The sequence below is a fragment of the Vipera berus genome (genome assembly GCF_964194415.1).
Source record: "Vipera berus genome assembly, chromosome: 6".
In the NCBI taxonomy this organism is placed as follows: Eukaryota; Metazoa; Chordata; class Lepidosauria; order Squamata; family Viperidae; genus Vipera; species Vipera berus.
In genome coordinates, this window is record NC_138208.1 from 20638419 (window position 1) to 20662180 (window position 23762).

General features: G+C 37.3%; 1 protein-coding gene across 3 annotated transcripts in view; it reads right to left on the reverse strand.

Annotated features, from left to right (window-relative positions):
* The window catches only part of PLXNB2 (plexin B2), a 394275-nt gene that overhangs the window by 79506 nt on the left and 291007 nt on the right, over positions 1 to 23762 (reverse strand). For all 3 annotated transcript variants that reach the window (XM_081330942.1, XM_081330943.1, XM_081330941.1), the window contains 7 exons: positions 21060 to 21186; positions 18260 to 18410; positions 10040 to 10151; positions 8968 to 9070; positions 8202 to 8303; positions 3506 to 3598; positions 1528 to 1609 (listed from right to left, as the gene is read on the reverse strand). In XM_081330942.1, coding sequence (XP_081187068.1) covers positions 1528 to 1609; positions 3506 to 3598; positions 8202 to 8303; positions 8968 to 9070; positions 10040 to 10151; positions 18260 to 18410; positions 21060 to 21186 — 770 coding nt within the window. The remainder of the gene's footprint in view (positions 1 to 1527; positions 1610 to 3505; positions 3599 to 8201; positions 8304 to 8967; positions 9071 to 10039; positions 10152 to 18259; positions 18411 to 21059; positions 21187 to 23762) is intronic.

Genomic DNA, 23762 nt, shown 5'->3' on the forward strand with positions numbered 1-23762 from the left:
CCAGTTGAATCAGTAGCCTTATTGTCCTAAAGAACCACAAATAGCCATTGATTTAATGTCATTTTCTGTGTTGGGGGAGATTAAGGATGGATCTAATCCCTGCTCCAATCCCCAATTTTAGTTTTGAGAAAAAAAGAAAAGAAAGAAATGCATTAGTGAAATTCATCTATTTTGCTGCTGAATATGATGCAGCCTATACTTGCATGATATTTTTATATAATTTCTCTGGAAATGCTTAGTAAAACATACACTATGATTTTTTTTAAGTCGAATACATTCCATCAATGGTCCATTATCTTGACAAATAATAAGATGTAATCTGTTTGGGCTGAGAGGATATCAATGTTTTTTTAAAAAAAGAATATATTTATTTATACATTGTTACAATCATTAAAAGGATTACTATTGCTTATAATCATAGCTAGAGATTGCAAGATTTATTATAAATATAGACATATCAGATGCACATGACACTGAATTCCAGCAAAAGAATTACTAAAATGGCTTTGGAAGGTAACACTTTGATTCTGTCAAGTTTAATTACTCATTGTAATTGATCCTCCTGCCCAGCCATGAAATATACTGCCTGGATTTATGCTTTGAGAAAAAAACACTTGTAGATTGTGATCAGAAATATTCTCATGCATGCTGATCTAAAGTTTAAAAAAGCAGTAGTAATAGTATCACAAAGAAACAAACATCTTGATTTATTGTCTATAGAGTGGCATGTCTGAAATGAAAAAAGAAAATGTGGCCTTTTATAGATAGAATTAGTTTCAATAACAACTTGGGCCAGTCTAGCTTCAGACATGATATAACACAACTTGGAAGTAATTAGATGATTCTTTCATAAAACTGCAGACACTATTGGATTTTTAAAAATTTTCTCACCTACTTGCAAATGGTATGAGAAAGTTTAACAATTGCTTTAGTCTTCTCTTGATATAAGATAATAATTACAGGTAGTTCTCGAATTACGAACACGATTGACCCCAAAATTTCTGTTCTAAGCGAGATAGTTGTTAAGTGAATTTTGCTCTGTTTTACGACCTTTCATGCCATGGTTGTTAAGCGAATCATTGCAGTGGTTAAGTTAGTAACATGGTTGTTAATCTGGCTTCCCCATTGACTTAGCTTGTCAGAAGATTGCAAAGGGGCATCAAATTACCTCAGGAGACTGCAACCGTCATAAATATAAATCAGTTGCCAAACATCTGAATTTTGATCACATGATCATGGGGATGTTGCAACAGTTTGCAAGTGTGAAAAATTGCCATACATTACTTTATTCAGTGCTGTTGTAACTTTGAACAGTCACTAAATGAACTATTTTAAGTTGAGGACCTCTTTAATAATTTTGACCTATTCGGATTTTAAATTTACGTGACTGCTTGTTGATACTTTTGATAAGTATACATTCATCATTTAAATAACAGACAACTCTGAAAAGGCATGACCTTGGAAAAATTAAAATATTTCCCATTAATTTCTATTTCTCTCCTCCATTTTAGGTTGCAGGATACTTACCAATTAACTTGCTATCAATTTTATCTTTATCTGTTTTAATGAATAAACTCAGTGGTAGAGTTTCATTTTCAATATTGGTAATCTGAAAATAAAAAATAATAATAATTGAAAAAGGTAGGTTTACTTGAAACAGCTGACATCCTGCAATGATACTTTCAATATCACTATTATGCAACAACATTTGCCTATCCCAGGTCCATGGGAATGACTTGATAAGTGGACAAAAAATGCCAATTCCAGTCTAAATACCTGGCTGCCTGTGCAACCAAACCATAATAATAATAGTACCCATAATTACAGGCCCCTTGGGTGGAATTCCAAAACAGAAGCACCACTTGAACACTATTGGCATTGACAAAACCAGCAATTGTAAAAGGCTATTTTACTTGAAACGGTTGTATGGAATGTGCACCTGGAGAATCAGAGAGAGGAGTTTGGGCAGCACAGAGCTTTCCTAGGGAGGGGAAATACTCTACCCGCTAGATTAAAAGGTTATAACTTTAGTTTGACAAGATTCACTGTGTTAGGAATACTCAGGATATATCTAGTAGATTAGAACATTATTAACTTTAGCTTGGCAAGATTGCGTTGTCTTTGGGCTTGGGCCTGATAACAGCTTCTATTCTGTGATGATAACTTTAGTGGCATCAAATGGCATCTTCTGATCCTAGGTCCTTGTGAAAGACTTGATGGGTGGATAAAAATGCCAAATCCAGTCTAAATATCTAGCTGGCTATGTAACTACTACCACCACCACCAATTTCATTTAAAAATTATCCAATGTTTTTGGCCATATATCTAAAACCAAACGACTTACTACTGTACTACTGCAATATTAGTCACCTAAGTGACTAATGACTATTCACAGTCATATTATTCCAGCACACACAAAAAAAGAACTGTGCAGCAAAAAGCAAATAAATGCACCTGAAAATGTTACTCTGTAACAGGAACACAGAAGAGCTATTCTAGAATCAGGTTAAAATATTTATGTAGTCCACTATTCTGTTCTCATAGTAACCATCCAACTATCTCTGGAATTTGCTACTTTTCATTCATCAAGAAATATATATTGAGAAATATACTGTCTCTGGCAGTGAAATCAATATGCAGTCATTATGGCCAGAAAATATAGTCTTAACCTGCACCAATATTCTCTGTTCCTTTAAGTTACCCATTTTGTGGTACGGTATTCCATACATTAACCATGAATTATATGAAAACTGTACTTCTACGTTTCTTGACTCACATTTAGTTTTACTTACTAACTCTAGGAAGATATAAAATGGAAGCAAAGTGCTTAGTCAGCTATGCTATAAAAGAAAAATATCCATTTAAGTAGATTTGTTTTCTTGTTTAAGAAATGTGGCTTCCAAAGAACTAAGAAAAAATATGAATAAAGCAGACAAAAATATACTTTGCATTCTGAAAGTCTACACCATTACTATAAATCTTCCCATGTAAAAGCTCATGGCATGAGAGTTTCCAGAACCATCTGTTCCATCCTATGTACAACTATCATAAGTACATTTTAGCCAACACAGAACATTTGAATGACATCAAAAGCTGAGTTTATAATTTATCTTAGATAGGTCTTCGACACCAAACCTCCTCCACTTTCTTATCTCCATAGCAGGAGGCTTATGATATATGTTATATGAAAGAAGACAGATATTCTGCCACATGAGATCAAAAGGACTGTTCACAAACAGTCTGTGTATGAACACACCAACAGGAAATCAATGCCATTTTCTCTCCACACAAAAATACGTCAACAGTTATTTGAACATGCCCAATAATATACCAGTTATAGGTGACAGGTGAAAAACAGGACTTCCCCAATATTACATGAATCTACACCCCCCTAACTGTGACTACACTCCCATTTAAGCAAGACATGATTAATTATTCTATAACAATACAAAGAGAGAAAAAGAAAAAAAAACAATAAATTATTCTTAAAGAACCAAATTTTTACCTCTGGGCTTTCAAATAAATATTTTCCATTTTCTGTTTGTTCCACTGTGGTCTCAAATTCAAACTTATTATTTCCAATTTTGAAAGTTCTATCCTGTGAAAAGAAATCTTTGAATTATAATATTTATGTCATCATTAAATCAAAGTTTTATTGAACAATATAAATTCCACTTCTGGGGTGGGAATAAAACTACATTTGTGAGCAATATTATGAAAAAAAATTGTGTGTCTGGGAAACAAGTTTACAGAATTGGCTGACTTCCCAAAAGAACAAAAGTTCCATGAAATCTGCATATATCTAAAATGCACACTTAGAAATAGTAGCGTGTTGCAGTGATGAAGACTGTCAAAGTCATTTATATGCTTGTTCTGTCTATTGAGCCACTTCTAATTGTGGCTGGGCAATTTTAAAGCCCCTGGTCTCTTATGGTATTTTGCCTTTATATCAAATACTTATATTTGGTATAAAGAAGCCCTGGTGGCACAGGGTTTAGAATGCAGCATTGCAGGCTAAATCTGTCATAGCCAGGAGTTCAATCCTGGGCAGCTCAAGGTTGACTCAGCCTTCCAACCTTCCAAATGAGGGAGCATTGGGAGCATTACGCTGACTCTGTAAACTGCTCAAAGCCCTATAAAGCATTATGGAATGGTATATAAGTGTTATTGCTATATTTGACAGAGATCCTTTTGAGGACCCAGATTGTTGGGGGCAATAAGCTGACTTTGTAATAATGCCGCTTGGGGTGTGTGTGAAAGCCCTAATAAGCAGGCATATACATTGAATGAAGGCTACTGCTAAGCTTGTAAGCCGCCCTGAGTCTTCGGAGAAGGGCGGGATATAAATGGAATAAAAAAAAAACTTATTTTCTAAATATGCCATTGTCAAGCCTACTCTAACCAACTGCAAAGTGTGCCAACTATGTTTTCTTCACATCCATTAAAAATATATGTTATTGTTTATACTATATACCATAAGTGTTTATGATCTTTTAAGGTCTTATCCCATTAAACCCATTTTGAATCATCCAAAGCATAAAAAAAGAAGAAATTATACAAGGCGGGATGGGGAAAGATAGGTATAAAATATTAAAATTTTATTAGCACTAAAGCAGACAGGTTTGTATCTGGTACATTCAAAAAATAACTTCCTCATTTATTTATTGTCACAATTGTGTGCAAGGTAGGATGTTTTTGCTCATAGCCTTTTAATTCCTTAATTATACAAAGAGGAACTTAATCGAAGTCAGACACTATTTATGGCAGTATTTTGCTTCTACTCTTCCAGGCATTATATAATAAAAGCAAAAGTTTTTTTTAAAAATTTTAATAGTGACCTTGGCTCATAGAAAACAGATAACAGTATATATTATAATCTTTGCTTTCCTATGCATAAATATGAAATATAAATAGAGAACTAGTTTTGTCTAGTGATTAAGGCATTGGGCTGGAAACTGATGTTCTCATCCTGCCTTGGGCACAAAGCCAATTGGGTGACCTTGGGCGAGTGATTTTCTCTCAGCCTTAGTAAGGAGGCAATGGCAAAGCACTTCTGAAAAACTTTGGGAAGGAAACTGCAGAGGCTTGTCCCAGCCGTCTCTACAGATCAAACATGATTGAACAGAAGAAAAAAAATATCCATCCTGAACAAGCTGCGATACATTCATAAATCAGAGTGAGAGTTTTTCTAACTCCTGAATGTGAAAAAGACATCTGATATGTCTTTTTACAGTACTACAGTAGAATTTTCTGTAGCAAGCATTTTCTAAACACAAATTTGCTACTTAGAAGGTAAAAATATGGTACTCTATTTCTTTTGCTAATGTACTATAAATTCAGTTACCTCTCCATTTATCAAGACCTCTTGTGGAAATCATTAAGAATGTCCTTTATCTCATCTTGATCTTAATTTGATATAAAAACCATCCGTCTGTTACATCAGTAAAATTGAGGACCTTTTGAGTATAAGAATGGCTGGACTTAAATATTAACTGTTAGAATATGCTGAGGATAGTTTCTTTGATAGTGTTATATTTTATATATATTGTTTGTTAATTTGTAATGGTATGTATAGAACAGGAGTGTGATGTTCCTCCTATAGGTTGTGATGCCTATTACTGATCATTCAGTAATAACTGAGCTCTCAACTGTTGTTTGAATTCTTTCAATTTTTTAAAAAAGTAGTTGTAGCTCCAAATGTTCCTTTTTTAAAAATCAAAATCAGCATTAATAGATGGTTAATCATCTCACTCAATTCATAGGAAAAACACATTTTGTATAAATAAAAGTAACTTTTAAAATCAATACATTAGTGATATCCAAACACAATATTCATATGTGCCCTGATCTTTTGCACATGATCACACTCTGGTTGTGTTCAGTCAAGCTGCCAATAAGTTGGGTTTGGATTACATGCTAAGAAAGTTACAACTAACCAAGCTTATCATGATATGTGAATACAGCTACTAGCTTTTTAAATGGCATTGTTGAGAGTGAACCTTAATCCAGAATATGCTGCTGGTTCATACTTCACCATGAAGACGTATTATTTGTATAATGATGGAACTTCTTGCTTATTTTCATGGTTGACATAGATTATATACAAGGACTTATCTTAGGTTCAAACTACAAGGTACCATAACTCCAAAGCTACCGCAGAGGTGCCCTACTGATGTTAATTAAGTTAAAGTGAGTTAATTAAACGTGAAGACACAAATAGGATTGTGATGTCTTTTCAGGAGCATGATTTTAAAATTTGACATTTCTTTGGGCTCAAAATCAGGAGACAGAAAGAATGCCTCTGCAATAGTCTAATTGCCTTGGATGTGTTAAACTTGCAAACCATTTCCTTGTCTATCTTTTTATTAACTTTTGCTCTAGATGAAGATATTCCATTGTGCAGAGTTTCATTTTGCTTTTTAGTATTTTACATACTGGCATTAAAACCTGTGTTGACTGATCAGAAACATAACCAATTTTTCCCATTAGATATTTGGAATTCACATTTGTCATACTACTTGTAAAATTTTTAAGTCTAGACAAGATGAGTCAGTTTGATATAGTAGTTTGAAAGTTAGACCTGTTATGTAAAGGGAAGGAGAATTTATCAGGGTTATTTTTTATTTTTATTCTTTTTTCAGCATACAACCTGGGTGGATTCTATGTTTAATGTTAAATTTAATTGATATTTGGATCATTTTCCCCCTTTTTGTGCACCATTTTTTGTTCTTGTTAGTGTTGGCTATATGTTTTTCTCTTTTTATTTTATTCTTATTGTTAAAATAAAATAAAAAACAGAAGTTTGAACGTTAGACCAAGGCAAGGAGCATATGGATAAATCTGGTATTTAGTGGATTATCTTTGCAAAAGTATGTACTATAGGCATAGGCACAGGGCTATGCAGTCAAAATATTTTGTGCTTATGCTAAATACATTGCTTTTCATATAAGCTACAAGTAAAAGAAAAGTTTTTAGCAACATTCTTCTGAATCAGCTACTTCAAGAATATATATGAGCACTAAGGAATATGGAAGTAAACAAAGGTGCAACATTCTGCAGAATCAGTGGATGAGGAGCAAGTTGAAGAAAGAGAAGAATAACAATTGTTGGGGAATTCATAATATTGGTTACAATTCTGCATCTGAGGAACTTTCCCCCATTATTGTTTTATGACAATTTCCCCTATCCTGATGAAGTGATCTTAAATAAAAAGGGGAGGAAAGAGAAGTAGCAAGGTGGATAGTGTCAATTACAGTAGCAATAAATGCTACTGTATTGGGAAGAAATGAAGGACCAGGTTAAGGATAAACCATCATGAAGAAATTCTTTCTGTGGGTTGCTAAGAGTTGACAATGACATGATGAATGCAATTATCATCATCATTATCAAATGAGAAGATTCTTTGAAAGAATCTTATAAGAAAGCAAGCAAAAGGAAAATCATAACAGCAAGGGCTAAATTTGAGATCCTTAGAAATAAGCAGACATCTAAACAAAAGAGAGATGGTATATTTGTTCATTGCACTGTTAGGTCTGGTAGAATTAACATTGAAAGTAAACCAAAAAATTCAAAGAGTATCTACTTTCTCAATGATTTCCTCATATCTCTTACGGTGTACATAATATGCACCGAGGACTATTGCTATACTTTATTCCTCAATATTAACCAAAACATTACAATAATAAATACTATGCAGAAAAACCACCAGTGTTCAGGACATGTCCATTCATAAAAAAAACCATTCATTTAAAAATAATTTACCAAGTGATGTTTTGTTTGCATCATTCTAAAGCATGGAAGTGGATTTTAATCATATCTTCAGATAGATCAATTTCTAATGAATTACTGACCTCTAATACAGTGATCAAATTTTCCTGCTCATAAAAGGGTTCATTAACATGCAAAGCAGCTCTCTGTATGAATTCCTATAGATGTACAGGTTCATCTGCTGATGAAATTCAGAGAAACCCCACAGTGCTACAACACACTGGAAGTTTTGACTGGGTGATGCATAACTTTTCTCTAGTAAAGATATTTTAAATTATCCATCAAAACAAGCTTTAAAAATTGCATGATAAATTATGTATTCTTTCCATTCTAAAAGGCTCCTCACAACACATGACATTTAATTTTTAAACAAGGGAATTACAAACTATCGGGTTTTATATCTTAAATACATTTTAGCATTTATTTAATTTTACCTGATAATTATCTAGATTCTTTCCTTCAAAATAAACTTTTGTTGAGACCTCCATTGGTATTATTTCAGGACTGGGATTTAGAAAATGTGGACATTCTTCTTCCTAGAAGATAAACATTTCATACATATTAGTACAGAAATTGTGAATATCAAAATATGCTTTGGACAATGATTTTTTGTGTTATTATTATTTTTCCAGATTTGATTACAAGCATACAAATTAGTATGTTGGAATGTCTGAACTACTACTCAACACTTGAAAACTTTCCATCCTTACAAGTAAACTATGAAACAGAATGGAGGGCAAATATAATTACCTAAGCACACAGTTATAACTCAGATATTTATGTCATATTTATATTTCTCCTACCTCTTGAATAATGGGGATTTTAAAAACAGGTCTATATCTTTTTTGCTATGAAGCATAACTCAACTGACTTTGGACCTCCACAAAGCAATTGGATAGGTTTCACAATACATTTACTTTATAGTGTTTATACCTCTGCTGTATTGCCTGATATACTATCAATCTGATTTATTAGCTGATTGCTATCCTAATATTACCTGCAGAACTTCTAAATTTTATTCCTTTATATGCTCACTGGGCTGTGAAATATTACTATGAGGTTTTTTTTAAAATACACTTCTATACAGTAGTTATATTTTATTTGAGTTTTAAAGATGTTGCCCATACTAAACATTGTCTCATTTTATCATAACCAGGTTCAGCCAAAGTCTTGAATGAGATTCCACCTTAGAACATTTACCATATTCTGTTTAATCACATCCTGCTCTACAGAAGCATCTTCACAGACATGATTCTTCCAGTCCCATTGGCAATTCCATCTACTGCTTGCACAGGAATAACACCTACATGAATAAATAAGAAATGCTTTTAGTTTGCATGCTCTTTGGCTCCCTTCTAATAATAACTTACAATGTCATTTTGTATATTAATAAAAATCCAAAGTCTTTCAGAGACAAAAATGTCATTTGGAGGGTAGAAAATATTCATTACTGCCTGAGTGTATGTATGCACTCTTTAAACCAGCTGTAGCTTTAAATCCACAGCTGAAATATGATCCTGGGAAAAGACTAACTGGTTTATGGAGATGAAAACAGGACCACTACAGACATTCCCATGTGCTGCAAATCATATTTTTGCTTTATATCACAAAGCCATAATGGCCTGTTGGTAGCCCAAGAGTTCAACAAGGATATCTCCCCATACGGCCAAATACACAGATACATGTTCTGATATAAGGACTTAAGAAACAACTAATGGTGTTACAAAGGTTCAACATTTCAAAATCCTGCTGTTGTGGTATATGAGACTATGGCTACAGTTTTTCTACCAGGACAAAGGACTCTAGGGCTGGAACAATGGTTTGTTACCATCATATGTAATCATGATACTAGAAATCAAGTGTTATATCAGGCTATTGGACCAGGAGATTTCCAAACTTCACCAACTGTTCCTTAACCCATCAATTGTTTGTATTGTTCTCAGTTATTTAACTTACAAAGCAAAGGAGATAACTCAGACAGATCTTAGATGCTTGAGTAGTAAAGGTCAGACAAAAAATGCTTCAAGGAAAGCAAGTGAAATGGGGTGTTTCCCCCACTATTTAAGTACTTTTTTTCCTATCAAGATACAGAAGGTCTCAGTTACAGGAAAAATCAAGGTATAGTTTACATCAGCTTTGCTAATACTCCACAGAAAAGTCTTCTTCTTTGAAAAACCTGACTATGAAATCAAAGGCATTAATTATTATAATATTTGAGTGCAAATAGCATGGGAAGGGGAGGTATAATGAAGTTTAGCAGCCAAATACTTACGGCTCATTTTCAATACGATTTATAGCTTCTCCACAGTCATAAAAAGGGTATGTACCCGATGCAAAAAATATATTATCTCCAAAGGTCAGATGCACCAGAACCAGGACAGAGTCTACAAAAAAATAGTAAAGATTAATTTGATTGAAGATGCTTTACAATTTACATAGCTTGGTTCAATTTAAGGTCCATTCCAATAATATAGCCTACTGAAGCATTTATTGAACTTCGGAGGTTAGGGCATTAATCTTTGGCTTTTTCTTAATAGCATATAAAATTAAACCTGATGACAATAGGCATGAAAAAATACTTTAGAATCCCAAGCTTTAACAATGCCCAAATGTTTTTTTCCAGAAGTAGTAAACATCCTATTTTTGAAAAATATAGTCTGATAAAAAGCAAAAGGAGAATAGCAATAGCAATAGCATTAATACTTATATACTGCTCCATAGTGCTTTACTTTCTAAGTGGTCTAGAGTCAGCATATTGCCCCAGTAATCTGGGTATTCATTGTACCAACCTCAGAAGGATGGAAGGCTGAGTCAACCTTTAGACCTGCCAGATGGAACTCCAGACTATGGGCAGAGTTAGTCTGCAATAGTCTGTGCCACCAGAGAAACACCACAGATAGAAAATAAAATGCATGAATAAATCTATTAATGAAAGAAACTTTGCCTTTAGATTTTTAATTATGTTAATGCTTCAAAAATGATTAGGCAGAAATGTTTGGACCTTGTGTGAGTATAGCACCTGTTTGCTCTTTATTAAAGCACACTAACTTTTTTCAGATTTCTATACAAGCCTGTGAAATGTCAATGAGATTTTAAAAAACCCAGCATCATTTTAAGTTTATATGGAACATTTGGGATGTTTTTAAAGAATAGCAAAAGTGCTTTGCTCTTATTTAAACTTCTGTTGAATTTCTAAAGAGGATATACTCCTATTTGTTTTTAATAAGATACATGGATTCAAAAATAAATTCATACATACACACAAAGATTACATACAGAAAGTATATGTTGCTCAAGTCATTTATGAATAAAGCATGCTTCTCAAATAGAAAATATGTTATGAAAGTAATAATTTGAGACTAAAATTTTGGAAAAACACTAGTATATTGCACATATTTCCTATATTAATACATTACAAATCTGAATTATTACAGAATTAAGAATAGAAGAATAAAAACATTATTGTCACTCTAAATGTACACTAAATCAGCATATATTAAGAATGAAGATCTATAGAAATTGAGGCTTTCCCAATGAAACTCCTAGCTATTCCTCTTATAGAAATCATTAAATCCTCTGACAAGCTATTTCACAACCTATTGAGCAACTTCAAACTCTGCTTTCCTCTAACAGCTTGTGGAAAGAGTGGTGACAGCTTAGATTTAAGCTCACTTCATGAAAAATTCCAGTGAATTTTTTTGGATGTTTTTCACTTTAGGCCATACATTCAGAGGTCAACTGGAAACTGAATATATATTTTAAAGACGTCAGTTAATTCAGAGCTGTCACTTTTAAAACAAATTTATTATGACATAGTTCATTTGCATTGATCAAATCTTCTCAGGAGAAATGGATGTGACTAGAAGCATTTCTTACATTCCCCAGGAAACCACTAATTCTTACATTCCCCCCAGGAAACCACTTGCAACAATCTGCAAGAAATGGCATTATATAAGAAGGCATGCACTATTAACTTGCTAGAAAAATGCGCAAACAGAAAATCTTTTACATTCAATATTTATGAAGCAGCCACTGTCTGATCTTCCAAAGTATAGTCTACAGTGAAAAATAACCTAAAATGCATTTTTCTTTGAAACAAATAGTGTAAAGGGCACTCTCATTTTATCCTAGAAATTATGACAGATATTTATGTCATTCTACCACCCTAGACAGAAATGGCATCTAGGTCAAATATTTTTTTTTAATTGAAAAGTTTTTCAATACATTTTATCTTTAACAAAACAACCCCTCCCCACCCACCCACCCCCTTCCCAACCCAACCCAACTATTAACTTTGGCTTTAGTCAACCAATGGTTTCGGCATATGATATGGCTTTTAAGGCAACTTTTTCAACCTGCTCTCCTGGATAGATACTGGAATTCAAATTTGAGAAGATCAGATAATATAATCTTTGTGTTTACTGTTTATGAATTTATTTACTATATTTATAAACTGGCCCAGTCAACTAGGATTCTGGGCAATAGATAACACGATTGGTATACCCAGAACCAAAATGGGAAGTTCAACTGAATAAAATAACAATAAAATGTAAATCTAAAGTAATGATCAGGACAAACTAGGGGCCGAATGCCCATTCGAATAACAAAGTTTGGCCTTGCGTCCTAAATAAAAGAATGGAGGAAGTCATCCTCATTTCTGGATTTAGGGTATTTCAAAGAATAGTTGATATCACTGAGAAGCCCTAGCATCAGACCCACAGCCTAAGAACTGCATGGAATGGGGATAGGGGAGGCTCAGTAGTCCTGTTTGCAAGATGAATTGGATGGATAGATTCTAACTTGACATATCTGATATAATCCAATGCTTTAAAAGTGGATGAATAGCACTTTAAAAAGTCATCCAGCTGTATTTATATGCTGATGGGTTGTCTTCTCAGGAGTCTTGTCAATGAAAGTTTGAACCAGACAGTTTATAAATCATTTCCAAGGGTAGCCTGACATAGAGAGTGTTATGTATGTAAATAGTTAGCAATAGGCCTTGGAAGAGATTGCAAACACAGTGCAGCTTTGCAAGGTTTTAAGCGGGAAAATAAGGTGCATTCATTGGACGCCACAACCAAGGAGCGGGAAAAGAGACTGTTTGTATTGGTTACAGTTCAAACGCTTTCCCTATAAAAGGGTTGCAACATTTGACAGTTAGCAGTTGACTTTGTGTATTCAATAAACTCATTCCTTGTTAAACCACTCTGAGTCCTCGTCTATCAGAACTAAACAACTGGCGACGAAGGTGGGATAGACAGAAGACCAGAGAATCGGCAGAATTGTCGCGCAAAGGCGGCGGAATTCGAATACGTGTCAAGTCAACTCAGCGGCCGCGGCAGAATAAAAAAAAATTCTCCGAATGGCGCAGATTGGGTCACTGAAGGAATTTGACCCTAACTTCCCCGAGGATTGGGAAGAATACATCGGGCAGGTCGAGGGATTCCTGTTGGTGAACGGAATCACCGACGACCGGAAAAAAGCGGCGGCACTCTTGACAATCTGCGGCACACCGGTCTACAGAGTTGCTGTCGGGCTGTGCCAGCCTCAACCAGTCTCCAGCGTGCCCTATGCCGACCTCCTCGCAAAATTAAAAGTTCACTTTACTCCCCGAAGGTCCGAACTCTTTTGGCGGCGCATCTTCGAGAAGCGGAATCAGAGACCGGGGGAGTCCATACAGAAATTCGTCGCTGCCGTCCGGGAAGCAGCAGTTCGTTGCAAATACGACAATTTAGAGATTAGAATTAGGGACAGAGTCGTGCTGGGCTTACGCGATGAACAATTACAGAATAGAATAATCGCCAAACCTACCGGCGATTTACAGGAAGTGTTAGACGAACTCCTCACGTATGAGTCAACCGGGTACCGCGACCCCCCCCGCAGTAGCATGGCGACAGCACCCGAAATTAACCAAGAGGGCTATGTGGACTGCGGGGAGGTGGATCAGCAGTGGGAGGAAGAGATCGCAGAAGTCTCCAGGCGATTCGGAAAGATGGCACCAAAACAACTCAGAAGCGAGGGGCCTGACCCTGGCCGCCGGCAACAACCCGCAACACCGCAAAGACCACCGACCGGGGCACAACGACCGTGGCGGGACACAGCAACCAGACCGCGCGACAACGAAACGCAGAACCGATGCGGCAGCTGCGGCGGCAACCATTCCCGCGCTTCCTGCCGATTTCGTACCGCCAAGTGCAGGGCTTGCGGCAAGACTGGCCACATCCAGGCCATCTGCGGAAGTCGCGGTCGGGACACCCGTCTGAACGAAGTCGATGTGTGGCCAGAGGGTAAGGTAACCCCTATTGCTAGTGGCAAGGAGACCCCTAAACCCCGGGTGGAAAGTCCAACTCTAAGGGAGGTGGCCCGCGTCAATCGGAGACGGCGGGGAAGGGGGCACAATTTTCCGGACGGAAAATTAAAAATTACAGTCCTTCTGCAAGGGGTCCCTTGCAGAATGGAAATCGACTCAGGGGCTTCAGTGTCGATAATTTCCACTGAAACCCTTGAGAAAATTGAACAACTAAGTGGAAAAAGAATTCCACTTAAACCAACAACTATTCAATTAATGGACTTCCAAAAAAGTCCAATAATCGTAAAAGGGAAGACCAGCCTTAAAGTAAATTTTAAGGGGTTTAAGGGGGTCTTAGATTTGGTAGTTACGGAGGGGAATAGGACCAGCTTAATAGGGCTTAATTGGTTTCCAGCCCTAGGAATTTGGATAGGAGGAATAAATTCAGTGATTAGAAATAAGACCCTCGAATCCGTCTGCAAAGAATTTGCAGACGTATTCGATGGATCTCTAGGCAAGTACAAAGGGCCCCCCATTAACTTTAACCTAGACCCCTCAGTAAACCCGATCAGGCTAAAGGCCCGGAGAGTGCCTTTTGCCTTAAAAGAAAAAATTGAGGCCGAGCTCGACCGGCTTGTAGGCCTCGGAGTTCTAGAACCTGTTGAGGGCGGTTTGTGGGAGACGCCGATTGTCACACCCCTCAAACCCAATGGGGATGTGAGAATCTGCGCCGACTATAAAGCCACCCTCAACATTGGGATGAAAAAACATGCTTACCCGGTCCCGACGGTGAAGCAGGTCCTCGCCACGATCCAGGACGCCGCCATCTTCGCCAAGCTCGACTTGGCGCATGCGTACTTACAGTTAACTGTTTCCAAGGAGGCTGCAGAGGCACAAACAATTGTTACCCACAAGGGGGCGTTCCGAGTCCACAGGCTGCAATTTGGAATTGCAGCAGCTCCAGGCATCTTCCAAGAAGTGATGGAGAGGACCTTAAAGGGCATACCTGGAGTATGCCCTTACTTTGATGATGTCCTAATAGCTGGAAAAGATGAAGGAATGTTAGTAGAGCGGCTGGAACAGGTACTGGGCAGATTTAGGAAGGCTGGGTTAAAATTAAAAAAGGAAAAATGTAGCATTGGGGTTAAATCCACTGATTTTTTGGGGTTCAGGATTGACAAAAGTGGAGTCCATCCTACCCCTGAAAAAATCAAAGCAATAAAAGGGGCTCCTGAACCAAGGAACAAGGCAGAACTACAGGCCTTCCTAGGCTTGGTAAATTTTTATCACACTTTTGTACCACATAAGGCTGCCATTGCAGAACCTCTGCACAGACTCCTAGATAAGAAGACCCCTTGGCAATGGCAGAACAAGCACAAAGAGAGTTTCCAAACTCTAAAAGACATCCTTTCCAGTAATTCAACTGTGACTCACTTTATTGAAAACAAACCAATCTTCCTGGCATGCGATGCTTCGCCTTATGGCGTAGGGGCGGTGATCAGCCACTTAGACAACCAAGGAATACAAAGACCCATTGCATACTACTCCCGCACACTAACCAAGGCAGAGCGGAACTATGCGCAAATAGACAGGGAGGCATTAGCTATTGTGGCAGGAGTTAAGAAGTTCCACGATTACCTGTATGGTAGGAACTTTACTATACTGACTGACCACAAACCCTTGCTGGGACTGTTTACCACAGATAAACAGACTCCTCAGATTATGTCACCCAGGATGCTGAGGTGGTCCATTTTCCTCTCAGCATACTCATTTTCCCTCCAATACAGGCCAGGTAAGGACATGGGTCATGCAGACGCTCTTAGCAGATTGCCTCTAAGCACAACAGAGGAGGACCCTGCCCCAGTGGGACAAATAATGTCCCTACAGGATATTCCTGATTTGCCTTTAACGGCAAAAGACATTGCTGAGGCAACCAATAAGGACCTCATCTTAAGGAGAGTAATGGCCTGGGCCATGAGTGGTTGGCCCAACGCCAACCCGGACGTAAAATACAGTCCATTTTTCAGAAGGAAAGATGAACTATCAGTTCATATGGGGTGCTTACTCTGGGGAACTCGCGTAGTCATTCCGGAAATCCACAAATCAGCTATCCTAGTTGAATTGCATGAGGGACACCCTGGAATAGTAAGGATGAAGGCCCTGGCTAGGAGTCACTTGTGGTGGCCAGGATTGGACCACGACATTGAGGAATGCGTTGCCAATTGCCATCTGTGCCAACGCTCCAGGCCTGAACAACAACACATCCGCACACATAAATGGGAGCTAGCTAGGAATCCTTGGTCCAGGATTCATATTGATTTCGCGGGACCTTTCCAGGGGTTAACGTTCCTTGTAGTGGTCGACAGTTACTCTAGATGGCTAGAAGTAATACCGGTCAGTTCAGTAACGGCAGGCAGAACAATACAGGCATTAAGGGGCCTCTTTGCCACTCATGGGTTGCCAGATTTAATAGTGTCAGATAATGGGCCACAATTCACATCTATTGAATTTCAGGATTTCCTCAAGGCCAACTCGATTAAGCACAAGACTTCTGCACCCTTCCACCCCTCCACCAACGGATTGGCTGAAAGGAACGTGAGGACCACGAAGGACGCGCTTAAAAGGATCATTCGAGGTGACTGGCATCAGAGACTAGCTGAGTTCTTGTTGGCTCAACACACAACCCCCTGTTCGGCTACGGGGAAAAGCCCAGCTGAAATGAGGTGGGGCAGGAAAATATTGACCAAGTTGGACAGATTACATCCTGACAGACTCCAACCAAACATTGAATTTGACATTCCTAACAGAACATTTGCAGTGGGGGACTTGATTTGGGCCAGGAACTACGCCCAAGGGGACAAATGGATTCCAGGGGTGGTAACTGAAATCTTGGGTCCCCTATCTTACATCATTGAGGGGGAAGGGAATAGGATTTGTAAAAGACACGTAGACCAACTGAGGAAAAGATCGAGGGGGTGTGTGCCTGCTGAGGGGGACCAAGGATTAGTAAGGGGAAACAGTACAGACAACATTAGGCCTGGAAGCGTTGTGGGGGTTGGGCATGATAACACATTCCCTGATGCCCAACAACAACAATTCAGTCCAATTGATTGGGAAATACCCCTGCGAAGTAGGCCAGTGACCACTGAATTCCAAACACATCCTATTATTCAAGACAGTACATCTGTAGACAGTAACCCAGAGCCCAGGTCCAGTAGTAACCAGCAGCCTAGCAGTCAACCAGAAAGAAGGGTCCCTAATAGCCAAAGCAACAGATACCCGTCCAGAATACATAGGCCACCAAAATACCTAAGGGATTTTGTAAGAAAATGACATCAACTGGGGGGTAAGGGGTGTTATGTATGTAAATAGTTAGCAATAGGCCTTGGAAGAGATTGCAAACACAGTGCAGCTTTGCAAGGTTTTAAGCGGGAAAATAAGGTGCATTCATTGGACGCCACAACCAAGGAGCGGGAAAAGAGACTGTTTGTATTGGTTACAGTTCAAACGCTTTCCCTATAAAAGGGTTGCAACATTTGACAGTTAGCAGTTGACTTTGTGTATTCAATAAACTCATTCCTTGTTAAACCACTCTGAGTCCTCGTCTATCAGAACTAAACAGAGAGTATTACAGTAATCTTACTATGTGGTGAACGGAACATGACTCACCGTTGCTAGGGCATTTTATTCAAGGTAAGAGATACAACCAGTGCAGCAGCTGAAACTGAACAAAGGTCTCCCTAACCATGGCTTATACTTGCTATTTCATCCCAAGTCATGAGTGCTGAAAGAGCCTCAAGTTATGCATCCTTTGGGAGTAACTACGGTATCAAGAGTAACTACGGTATTGACGTTTTTAAAAAGTACCCTGATGTTTACTGATGTTGTAGCAGGCTTTAGTCCAAATGAAACTGAAATCCTATTTAGAAGTTCATCCATATCCTTCACCTTTTCGCTTTTTTTGTAATACTTAATATATGCATAAGGGAGACAAATATGCCTGGAATGCATGAAGCAGAATTAACAAACAAGTTGCTATTAAGATTTCTAGGAAGAAAAATGTTAAAGATATTATGTTTAGACTAATGCCAAGAAAAATGAGTCACAGAAAAACCCACACAACACTTGTTGTTTCATGCAGCTATTAAAATAGCTTCAAACTTGGGATATGGGATTAAGCACAGGGTTCAGCTGTATCTTTACCTTGGCCTTTGATTGTTGGAGGAATTTGATTTGGAGGTAGGCAGATAACAGCATCACCGTGTTTCTCTGCCTGCTGCCTCATTTCACCAAACTGACACCAAAGCTGATCATCTTCATTTAAGTCTGGCAAAGGGCTTATAGTAAATTCTACCTGGAATTGTAAGAACAAACAATACTTAGAAAGAATACAGATTCAAAACAGACCAACAAAGTGCAGCTGTAAAACTTTGTACAAAAATAAAACAAAATCAATCAATGTGCAAATGTAACAATAGTGACATTTTAATGGATTACTCTTAACTGTAGCCCTATTAATTCTGGAAAAAAGCCACATGTTTTACATACAAAAGGTTAAAGATTCAATGCTTGGCACTGAACAAATTTTGAAAAGTTTAGAGCAAAGATCTCAGTAGAAGACCCCTTGCTAGTTGAAGCAGATAGCAATTGTTTAGATCACAGATAATTATGGCTCTCTTGATATTACTGGATTCCAGTTACTATCACACAGACCAATGGATGGTAGGAATACTTTCAATAACTTTCTAGACCAATCATCTGTTGCTATCTAAGACATCTTCACAGTATCTTCATGTATTTGGTTAGCTATTTCCATTAATAGAATTCACCCTCTGTCTCTTGTGTTGTCATCACATTTACATAATGGTGTATTTACATATTATGTTGACATGTACTTGGATAAATCTTAGGAACTGATTTATTTTTGTTGTAAAAAGAACAGGGTGGTCCCAGTGCAACATAATTTGAATCAGTCTGCATGAATTTCCACTTTCTTTTTCAATTTCTAGATGGAATTCTTCTGTGTAACTTGCAAAGGTGAATTGTCCCCTAAAAAACTGCCCTGCACATTTTTGAAATAAGACATAAGCAATTTTTTCATGCTTTTATGTCTCTACAAAATATAACAAGTCGTTTGTTGAATTCTCACTTCAGCCTAAATGTAGCATCTATTCAGCACAGAAATTGTTTAGACTTTTCCAGCACAATTAAAGCATGCTGTCCATGGAACAGCATAAGCCAGAACACACAGCGGGAGTTGTAAGTCAGGCTGGAAATAATGAAGGAACTTATTCTGAAAGGACAACAAAGGCAACTGCCCATCAAACAGAGCCGAAAAAAAACATTTTGTTTGGTGAAGGACAAAAATTAGATGTTTTCTGAGGAAGAGTAATGTCTGGTTGCTTTACAAGCATTGCAGAATTAGCACCCTAATGTTTAATTTAATACTTATTAAGAAATAAGTATCCTCAAAAAAGGTGAGAAAAAATGGAATGGGTTAGGAAGTTCATTGATTTGATTATTTCCCTAAGAAAACTGCTGACGTCTTTCCCAACACTTTAGACTTCACAGTTCCATTCTGCTTAGCCATCGCCTTTAACTTCTGTGTGTTTTAAGTAATTGTGTGGCCTATTTTCCCAAGTGAGAGAATTTTGCCTTTAGGAATCAGAACATTCGGGTCATGAAAAAATGAACCATGGGAGCTGGTAAATGTAACTTTACAGTCAGGGAATGAGCAAGAGATGAAAAGATGCTATCTTTTTTGTACTATAATTAATCACAATATAATATTGCTCCTATTCATTGTAACTGTTCCCCCCCCCCCAAATATAATACTTTTGTTTGAAAGGAATGGGGATATCCTAGCTGTCTAAACAAACTAAATTCATGACTTAGGATTTTTTCTGTCTTTATAGTAATGATGATCTCAGCAAGATACTTTGTTTATTAAAGCTAAGGTTTCAATTGCTAACTCACCGCAACATGCTTCTGTATCTTTTGTATAAATACCTAATTGCAAAAGGCTCCCAAATTGAAGTTTACCATTTGAACAATGGAATTATCTAACAGGAAATCTCTTTATGTTGATCATTCTGTGCAAAATACAGTTACTAAAGATATGTCAACACCAGATGTTTCTGTCTCCTGGATGTACTAGAAATAGCCAGTAAATCTAATTCTAGATTATATCTCCTAAGAAGGATCTGCTTTAGTACTTAATTCTGGGGGAGTTTTCTTTCAAAGTTTTACATTTACAGGGTTATTATTATTATTCCTTTCAAAGTTTTAAGTTTAGAGGGTTATTATTATAAGAGCTGAGCTATAATATTTTTGGCTTGTTTAGCTATAGTTTAAGGTCTGATTGGAGGGCTAGTCTGCAAAATTGGCATGTCACTTTCCTCAGATATTACGGGAGTGTTTCTCAGCTTTGGAAACTTTAAGATGTGTGGATTTCAACTCCCAGAAATCATCAGCATGCAAGGTTGACTGGGTATTGAAATCCATACATCTTAAAGATCTCAAGGTTGATTAACACTGTATTAAAAGTAGCCACAGAGAAGCCATAGGATATGGTCACACCCAGTTTACTTGCATGTTTTAGTACTTTGGAACTAAGTCTTTATCTAAGCAGATATTATGGAAATATGATATTCTCAAAACATGGAATCCTTAAGTCAATCTACCTCTCACAACTCAAAATATAGCTCTGTAGATGTCTGTTTAAACTGTCAGTTTCTTGGGTACAGGCAAATTTCACTTTTTTTTGCACCCAGATGTTTTGAAAAGAAAAAAATAGAACTTCAAGATTTTATATAAAACTAGCATTTTCTCAGAAATAAGTACAAGATAAACCACATTAAACAAGCACAAAGAATGGTAATTAAAATAAAATAAACTGCTTTTATGTATGACCATGCAACCTGTGTACACAACTATTTCCTACCTATCCAAAAACCCAAACATATTTTTATATATATATATAATGAATTGATTGCACATTTACCTTGCTCAGAACTTTCCGGCTCATATTTTGAGGATTAGCACTTGTAATACTCAAACAAACACCATTAGGACTCCAAAGCCAATTATTTTCCCTAGCAGATCTTCCACAGTCCTTTTTCCTTGTGCATCTGGAATAAATAATAAAGCCTAATGTTATCCAAAGTAATTAAAAATTTTAACTCAACACTCAGTCAAAATGAAATGACATTCAAACCTATGCAAATTGACAAATGACAGATGGCACACATTAAATGTTTAATATTTCATTTTTCTTTTCTTTCAGTTTACTTATTGTTCTTTGCGACAAGATAATTACCTATGAGCATTTAAAATGACAACAATAAATGTACAAATAATTATCTTAAATACAATTTACTGTACAGTACTGGAAAATCTAATCTAATATTCAAGAAACATATAATGGAAAAGTAGCTTTAGCTGTTAAGAAGCTAAACTGCTTATGAAGTATATAAATCTGGATTGTTTTGATTATTCTTTAGCACTTTTCAAATTTATCATCGGTTCTTTATTTTTAGCCTGAGGCTTAGCTCTGTAGGCTCCCCCTCTGCCACAGAGAAAAGAAAACATTTCTAGCTTTGTAACTGGTTATTTTTCATTGCTGGAGGAAATATGAATTTAACCAAGTTCTTGAGATATGATCTACTTTCAGGTTTTGTCAATAATTTTAAGGAATAAACAGCACTGAGAACTCCAAACAGAGCTGAATGCAGGAGAACCCCATCTAAATTTACTGTGACTTTGGGTGGCTGAATATATTACCGCCTACACTCATGAAATGTAAATAAAAATAAAAATACATTGAAACAAGCATATGCATTTTACAGGAATAGATTCCATTAATAAAAATCTTTTGAGATGGATGGCCAGCCAACAGCAGTGGAGGACCTAAATTTCATGATTAGTCACATGGAAGCCGAACAATTGAAAATACCATGGGAGATTGTAAGGACCTAACTAGCAATGAGTCTAACCACATGGAATGGCACACTTGGCAAACATTTTTTATCTGCAGCTCAGTGTGAGTAATCCTGAAAGCTACCTCTCCTGAATTGCAAGTTCTAGTTAAATTGCTTGGGTCTTTTTCTAATGTAATGAGTAAGCTCCATTCCTTGCATCTAGCTATGAAGGTGAAACATCACAATCTTAATATAGGATTGTATTTTTTAATTAGGTAGCAAAGTAGAACAGAAACTGAGCTATTTTATTTTGAACTTTTTGAGCAGACTCACGTGACTCCCAGATTTGTTATGAGAAATTTTCCTGGACTGCAGAAAACTTTATTTGGCATATACATTTGAAAAAAAAAAACTAACACTGATGAATAAGTTCAGTAATATCTACCCAGAGTGACAATGATTTTCTAAGCTTCCTCCAGTGGTGGGATTCAGCTGGCTTGCACTGGTTCAGCAGAACTGGTATCCTTTTTGTTGACTGCAGTGAACCGGCTGAATCCCACCACTGGATGGTGCCCACTGAAGCCCTAGCCCTTTTTCGCAAGGCTCAGAACAGCCCACTGGAAGTGCGTGGATGCCACTTCCGGAAGTCTGTTTTGGGCCTTGGAGGCCCAGAGGAGGCCTCCCTGTCCCACAACAGCTTGCCGGAAATGCATGGATGCTGCTTCCAAAAGTCTGTTCTGGGCCTCGGAGGCCCCCCAGGCCCAGAACAGCCTGCCATAAGTGTGTAGACGCCACTTCCAGAAGTTTGTTCTGGGTCTCGGATGCCCAGGCCCAGAACAGACTTCCAGAAGTGGCATCCACGCAGAGAGCCAGTTGTTCACATATTTGAATCCCACCATTGGCTTCCTCCAAGATTTTCTGCCAATTCTATGTAGCAATGAAATCAGAGGATCTTCTCTTTTCATTGCTTCAATTGGTTTTTAACAGTTTTGTTTATTTGTAAGTGTTTTTTGTTTTCTGTTTTAAAGTCTGTGAGCTGCCCAGAGTCACATATGATGACTACAGTGTATGACTACAATGTAAATGGTATGTGGAAAAGGCCTCGTGAGAATGGGCCAAGAAACACTGCCCAGGTAATGATCAGATAAGAGACAACTAATCTGCAGCTAGATAGTGGGTAGAGCAAGAGGCTCAGAAGTGACCCTCCCAAATTTTGTAAAGAAGATAGCAGGAGAACTGTACCTTCAGACTTGTTACAATGAAGTAGAATTAGCTGATTTGGTAGTGTTTCCTGTCTGGTCTATCTGGTCTACCCAGTAAGGTTGACATATAAAATGAATGAATGAATGAATGAATAATCTGCATCATACTGCTAAATGGTAGGAATCTGACACATGTAATCTGGTATTATGTAAATATGACACTAAAATAAAATGCTGGCAGTATACAATAGTTGTCTCCTTGCAATTAGGACATTGTCACTATTGATACCTAAGACTAATGAGTATCTACCACATGCTGTGTTGCACCAAAGTGCTGTTACTACTAGCAAATGAAATCCCCAACAAGCAGGGCTCTAGGCTCAAATTTCCTATCTTAGAAGGATGGAAAATTTGTAATATGCCACAATAATCCTCAATATTTTTTAAGAAGGTAAGCATGTCTCCATTCTGTTATTTTTATTTCACATTTAAATGTTAACCTATGTAGTTTATGCTTTCCCCAAGTGTCCAGCATATGTTGCATCTGTTTTTTCCTCTTTATTAGAGGTCTTTGCTTTGAGGGTT